General features: G+C 33.3%; 1 protein-coding gene across 1 annotated transcript in view; it reads right to left on the bottom strand.

The window, feature by feature from the left end:
• Positions 1-4916: 4916 nt before the first annotated feature.
• The window catches only part of LOC117115623, a 4336-nt gene continuing 1212 nt past the window's right edge, over positions 4917-8040 (bottom strand). The window contains exon 2 of the mRNA XM_033259488.1: positions 4917-6662. Coding sequence (XP_033115379.1) covers positions 4917-5696 — 780 coding nt within the window. The 5' untranslated portion in view covers positions 5697-6662. The remainder of the gene's footprint in view (positions 6663-8040) is intronic.

An 8040-nucleotide genomic window follows, 5' to 3' on the forward strand; every position in this document is an offset into this window, starting at 1 on the left:
TTTTTCTTAATCAATTCACACGGTCAAAAGCTTTACTCGAATTTAAAAAATAAGTATAAACTGGGCTACCATGCCGTTGATAATATTCAATAATTTGTTTAAGAACAAACACGCACATCGCGATTTTCCTAAAGACAACTTTGAGATAAAATTCTGGATAATTTGAGGAGTTATATGATAATCCTTATAATGATCATTTATGTAATTTAGCTTATCGTTAACATGCTGCTTTTGATCAGTTGATGTGACACAGTTGAACCATTTTATTTTCTCCATGGTTGAACAGATGCTCATAATGGTCGGCCCAGATATTACATATGTTAACATTGCCCCTGACTCCATTAATTACTTCAGAGGTGTATGATTTATGCGCATTAATACGTTTAACGGATTGCCAAAATTTATCATACTTTTTATCGTTTAGAGAGTTTGCCATAGAATCTGCTCGAAATTGTTCTTCATTTGACTTGCAAAGCTAACAATCACAATGGCCAATAACAGAATATTCTGACACAAACAAAACATTATTTGAATATCTAAAGTCAATAAAACATATTACAATATTTGTAACATTTACGTTGTCGTTTTGTTGAACCCTGGTTAGCATATCCAAAGGGATGGGCCGGGCTTCAATGGTTCAATAATAATAAACTACAAGAAAACAAATATTATATTTAACGGCACTCTGTCCATCGTAATTAAAAAAATATACTTTGAAATATTGTATGTATAAATCATTTTTTTCAAACTCACAGATGTGACAATAAAGAAAATAACAGTATACTATCCAATTATTTTGACTGTTTATTATTAAAATTGTTATTAACACATTCTTATTAACAGATATATAACTCCATTGTTACTACTGTAAACCTTTCTATTATTCATAGAGGTCGCTATTCAGTATCTATTCACAATTCAACCTTTAATAAATAGATTTACATATTCAATAGAACATCATTAGATAAAGGCTAGAAAGTTGGAATTTGTTCGATACCATCCTCAAATTGACTGCAGAAAAAGTAAGTAAATTCTTAAGCTTACGAGGAATAAAGTCATCTGAAATTAATTAAACCAATCATCAGTGTATATACACATACTGTGTATATATACGAGGCTGCGTATAATAATTTAAAATTTCAATAATGTGTAGCCTATTTTAGACTTTCTGTTTCCTCGTGAGTCAAGACCCAATTGTTATGGTCCCGCCACTGTCGGAAACTTTCTGTGTACCATTTAAAGGGCTATAGGCCTATTATTAAGAGTATGATAATAGAGTTATTAAGAAGTGTATATAGACCTGAGTAAAGAATTTTGACAACCATTTATGCTTTAAATGTTTAACCACTTGGATATACTCTTTAACGCCCAATAATAATATAAGGAGAAATGCAAGGAGGTCGTTGTAGTTGTTTTTTTTTTTGTTCTTTTTGAAAGAATTTTTTTGTTCTTTTTGAAAGAAGTTCCAGATGTTTCTAGAATAATGTCTTGACACATACATGACATATATATTACTATTTTTATTTGTTATTAATAATATGTTTAAGTATCATTTTCTATTCACGTACACATGCCATTTTTTCTTCAAGTCTCAAAAACCAGAAATGCACTTTATTGGCATGAATATAAATGTGCAAATAACTTGTATAAAACAAATTACAACTAATAGATACTCCATTGTAAATGCGAATTGATGAAATCTATAGAGATATAAAATATTGAATCACTGGCGCGTCTAAGAGCTGCTCTATCAAATTTTCCTTGCCAAAAACTATGCCCATTTATAGTCATGATGTGCCCGGTTAAATTTGGTCATGATATGATGTCATCATGACCATATTTAGGTATGTCACATGTGTTTGTCAAACAAAATTTTATAGTCTGGAAAAGTCTTTGTGCTTTACCTGTATTTAAATTTTTCATGACTGTCGAAGATGGTTGGATATTATTTACAAACAATTTGTCCTTTCTCAATTCATTTATTAGGTTTATTTTCAAAATGCATCAAAAACTGAATTATAACAAATGGTTACAATTATATATTATAAGCAGTGTATATAAAAATATTAAAAAGAATGAAATTCAACAAGATTAATTAAATTAATAAATGCTGCGAATACAAGTTGAAAAGCGTCATCAAACAACTTGAATTTATAAATCAATTGAATAAATAGGTATAATTAAGACAGCATTATAAGAAATGGGATTAACAAAATTCGATTACCAAAAAAAAAAAAAAAAGAAACAACATTGAAGTAACAATACTCTAAAGAATATATAAATTACGTGAGTATCATTGTATTAAGACTTTAACAAGCTGTATTAAAAATATCTTAAATAAAGTAAATGAATGCTGTGTCGACACGTCTAGATTGAACTCCAACATCCTACTACTCTGCTAAATATGGTAGTAGGATGGTTTCAGTATTAACATGGAGACATAAGAGTCAATTTATTTCCTCCATAGTATGTCACTCACATTGATAGCGAGTCGCAGGTTCAATTCTGTTAGAGTTTAATTGCATTAGAGACACTTTGTCAAAACAATCAGGCATTATTATGTCCGATAAGACCTTTTTTTTATATCATTGTAGTTTTTCTTCGAGCAGTTTCTACCAATCAACATTTATATCAAAGAACAACGCAACAACATTAATAATAGTCTCGGAATTATTAGTGTTAGCGCAGAAGGAAGCTGTGAGTGTGAATAAATTTTAAGAGAAGAACTCGGTTGTCGAATCTAGAACAATGCTGCTTGCCGAATCAACGTATAGCATAGGGCCTAGGTTTAATCGATGCGTCATTAAAATAAAGTTATAACATATTCTCAGAAGGGAAACTTTTTTTCAATTTCATAGAGACATTGTGGATCAAAAAATACAATGCAAATACAAATATGTATTATTTAGCAAACATGAAGTACAAAAGTTATTGACGAAAAAAATACGATTCACAGAGTTGTTTTTGTTTTGGCAATGCAAGTTTTTTTTTCGTCAATAACCTTTGTACGAAGTACGGTACTAATATACAATATAAAAAATACAAAAATGTACAATAGGTTGGTGGTATACAAAATACAATAAATTGAATTATTGAGCAGACACAAAAGCGAACGCAATCACCTTAACAGAACGTTTGTGAAACTTATTCATTATTTTGTCCTGCGGACGAGTAACCCTAATAGAAACATTGAACATGGAGTTATAAAATTAATTTATTAATGGGGAAACTAAATCAAAATAAAAAGATTGGCCGTTGTTGGTGTGCAGTTGTCAATGGAAGACTACCCGAGAAACTCTCTTTAGAATTGTAACAGAAAGTATTTATGTACTGGGTAAAAATTAGAAGCAAAGCTTTTGTTAAGGTGTATTTAGATTTGCAGAAGAAGAAGAAGAATACATCTGTGTCGCAAAGGGGAGAGAAGGCACTACGCAAAACTGTGTCTTCATAACTCTCACAATTTAGTCCGAAAACAAAACATAACTTACTCTCTACAATACAACAAGATTAATTTAATATACTGTACAATGTTTTGTTGTTTGGTAATAGTTAACATTAATTTTACTTCAGTGCTTCCAACCCACCGCCACCCCTCAAAAACAATTAATAAATTACACATACAGTGTATGACTAATAAGAGTAGCATTGTAATATGTTGACTATATTTTTACACAATTTACAATCTTTAGTCATTGTTATTGGTACAAATTGAAAACAATAAAAAGTTACTGTATACATGTATACAATCACCGTACTCCACGGTGGTACTATATAGGCCTTACCAACTTGAATTAATTTAATAGTTAAAGTTTACTGTTGTGAATTATAATGTTAACATCCATGCCACTTTGTTGCTGTGCAAATTAACCAAAAAAAAAATATGTACAGTATTAACAAGAAAGACAAGTGCATTAATAATATAATTTTAGAGACAGCATAATAGACTGTATTTTGTTGTTGACATGTTTACAAATTAAAGTACTGTTGTTAAATTTGTAAAGTGATACTTAATGCTTTGCAACTTTCAATTGAGTGCAATCCAAGTTTTCTTCTGCGAGTCAGTTAAATCTGGCATCATTTTCACTTCATCTTCCCATTCGTCAAAGAATGAAAGAAATTCTCCACCAAGCCACTAGTTAAAAAAAATATATATAAATGAGTTTTACACACCTACCCTTAACATGTGTGATCTACAATAAGAGTTTTATACCACTTTACAGTACTCTGTATTGGCTTCACTGATTTCCGATTGTTTTTAAGAGGTCTGGATACATTTAGACAGTCAAAGAACTGGTCAAGGTACCGTACAAATTTCTGTGTTGACTTTGTGTCTGTTCTCCCCTGTTCTTCAAATGCATTGGCAACTGTAGTGCTTAAAACCTAAGGGGGAAAAAATTTAATTTAAAGAACTTAATTTTTTTTCAATCTTTATACAGTACTGTAATGTGCAACATATCTTTCACTTCATTTACGGACAAATAACATTCCCTTTTAATGATTTAAAAAAAAAAGTAATTGGCGAGAGGATATAATTTAATTTGTACCTGCACTGCCATGTAAACCTTCATCCGATGAGATGATGATAGGTAAAGGTGTTCATACGTGATCTTGTTTAAACGCCTGAGCCCAACACTTTTTCGTCTATCAATCCGGTGTCCCACTCATAAAGGTTTAGCAGCTGCGTCCATTTAATGTCCTGTTAGTTATAATACTGCAAATGATAAAATGGTAGTTACTAGACATACATCTTTAACTGTACTGTCTCATGCACATCAGGCATGCCCATCTTAATGCGTTTGCAATACTATACTGTAAATATAGGGCGAGCATGTTCTTAAATGTGTTGGTTTTGCATGGCATGTCTAAATTCACTGCAGAATAAGGAAGACTAATTTTTTCATTTTTTAAAATTTATTCTAGCAATTAAGGCAGTTTTTATTCTGTAGACTTACATGTAGATTCCTTGTTTTATTATGGTAATTTGAGTTCTCCCAGTTATTTCTTGCAGTTTTTATTAGATGCGGCGCATCCCTGAAAAAATACAATCTTCGGTTGAAGTCCGCTGGATGGGTGGTGTAGTATGTAACTCCAGCACTACACACTTCTGTGGTCGAATGCAAGCTGTAGAACTTCCGATTTGGAGAGGCTCCATCTGAAACAAGCCCATGAACACGCAATCCCAACAGTTCCAGTATATTCACAGCCTTGTTAATGATTGGGTACAGCGAGCGGCTTGCAATGCCTTCTGTCGGGTAGTATGCAATTGGTGTGACTAATGGGCCCCAAATACTTCTCACCATCAACACAAGCACATGTGTTCCTAGTTGCGGATCAACATTATTGCTGCAACGTGCAAAGTCTGCTATATCATTTGATACGTCACCAAGATCGGTGTAGCCAACCAATTGGCCACTACGAACATTGTACACTAAGCCACACTTAACTTTCATCTCATCAAATAATATTGTTACATTTCGCTGATGATCTTCCATGATCTCCACTTTAAAATCCTTGCACATTCTGTCAAGAAAATCGTCACTAATCCCAGCCTTGGGCAATGCAAAATGCGTGTATTTCTGCAAAGTTTTTAAATGTGGCAATTTTAAAAAACCACTATCTCGGAGAAGCTCATATCCACCGGTTGATTTTGCACTCAGCGCAATGCACCATCTGATGATTGCTGGGTGCCAACGCATTTGTTTGTCTTTAGCATAAGCTTCTTGCTACTGTTGCCACAATAATCTAGCTGCGGGCTTACCATCAAACAATTTATTGCTCATTTCATCTGCTGTTATTACTTCACCGAGCAATTTGGCCTGGTTTCTGGAAATTGTTTCCGCCTCTTCATGGATGAATTTATCAACTTTATCCTGCAATTGATTGCTTCTACGTTTTAATATTTTGTTTTGCTGCTTAAGTATATTGGCTTTAAGAGAAAGCTCGCTCACAGAAAGGTAGTCAGTTCTAGTGGATGATGACAGAACATCACAAACAGACGATTTTTGCTGTTTACGGGCCAATGACATCAAATCCCCTCTAAAAACTTTACAAGGGAAACAACGTCCTCCTTCAGCAATCAATATGTGGCATTGTTTATGTCTGGAATCGGACTTTACACATTTTAGGTCTTTGTTTCCTATGCAATTTGTCATCATGGACACACAACGTATCAATTCATATACCTGTATATCTGCAGAATTTACAGTCAGATTTTTTATACTGCCTGCTTTCGTCACTAGCTTTCCGTAACTATACAGTTGCCAATCATTCGCACTCACAGAAATACATTTTCTAGCTTGACCTGTGTGCGTCATAACAGCAAAGACATGAAAATCACCATCAACACAATAACCAAACCCAAGGCCTTTAGCATAATCTACAACTTCATCCCACTTAATCTTTTTAGCTTCAGGACCATTTGCTGAAAACTCTACAAGCTGAATGTTCAGTGTGGCTTTCTTGTTTTTCTTGGCTTTATCCCACCACTTTCTCAAAGCCCTTACGCAGTTTTGACAGATAAAAGTAGGTTGCAATTCATCATCATTGTTGACATCAATATCGAATGCACGTTTTAATTGTAGCTGAAAATTTCCTTCCTTATATGAATCTGTTTGGGTAACTCTGCTATACCCACAGAGCCGACAACAATCATCCATTCTGGCCTAGCGAGAAAGAAAGAATAAAATACAATTAATAATAAATATATACGTACAGGGGCAGGGGATTTGAGGTGGGGCATTAAGTTAATCATCTAAATTATAACTCCGATTTATGCATTCTTAAAAATAAAATTTAATACCAGTTGATAAAATAGTACATTTTACTGTGTTTTATTAAATTTTATACATCCACAACTAGGCTATAAGCCTAGGTCTAAGTTTAATTTTCAAATTTTTAAAAGGCATATTTTCTAAGAGTAATAATATATGACGAAAATATTATTTATCAAAAACCTTAGGCAGGCCTGACCATACATTAGGCCTGACAGCTGCAAAACACCCCTCCGCCCGCCTCCAAACTAGGCCTAGCCTAGTTAGGGTAAATCAATTATTAATATAATGTTATTAATTAATACTAGCCTATAATAATACTAGGCCATAGGCCTAGGCCTATACTAATAATACAGGTAGGCCTATGCCCTATGTAGGCCTAGTAGACTTCGTCCTACACTAGCCTGTACTTGGCCCCTAGGCCTAGAGGCATGTTTAATCATGGAGTGATAATTATTTTGTTAATAATTTTATAACTCCATGGTTTAATATCATATTAATTATTCTGTAACTCGTCCATGCCTAGCCTACCTAGCCATCATAGCAACGATAACTCAATGGCTAAATCGGATACCACAGATATTTAAAGGTCCACTGATTAATCTCAGATAAGAAAGTATAATACATACTCCAAGTATGGAAATACACGCGTGTTGGGATTCAATATTTCGACATTAATTATGTCATCATCAGGAATGAAAAAATTATCCATATTAGCAAGCTTATATGCACTAGTACCAAAAGTGTTTAACCAATCAAAACATTACCTCTAGTAGGTGACATAGCAGTGATTTAAGCAAAAGATCAAAGCATTCTTACTGTAATGATCAAAGATACCTACAAAAACAAAGAAAGCTCTTTTGAAGCTCTGAGCCCATTGTTAAGCAAAGGGTGTAGTCTACGTATAGCGAACGCTTCTTTAAACAATAGGATAGACCAGTTGAAAGTTTGAAGTTTTTCGGAAAAGTACTCGAAATATGGCGGAAAGTCAAAAATTTGCACTAAGAGCTCAACTTCAAGTATACCCTGTAATCCTAAAACATATTGGAATGCCTCACAGTTTTTAACATGATCAAATATAACACTATCAGATCGTGAAGAATGTTCTTTAAGTCTAGTTATTAAGCACCTATCTGTCTTATCAATATAATCACTATTGCAGCCTGGACATTTAAAATGATAAACAACAGAACTTCTGTACTCCTTAGGGGTTTGATCCTTAGTAGATATAAAATGAGAAACATTTTTATACTGCCATAAAGTTATGAAT

This window comes from Anneissia japonica, unplaced genomic scaffold (genome assembly GCF_011630105.1).
Source record: "Anneissia japonica isolate Jap-2015-1 unplaced genomic scaffold, ASM1163010v1 scaffold16662_len1167910_cov178, whole genome shotgun sequence".
Lineage (NCBI taxonomy): Eukaryota > Metazoa > Echinodermata > Crinoidea > Comatulida > Comatulidae > Anneissia > Anneissia japonica.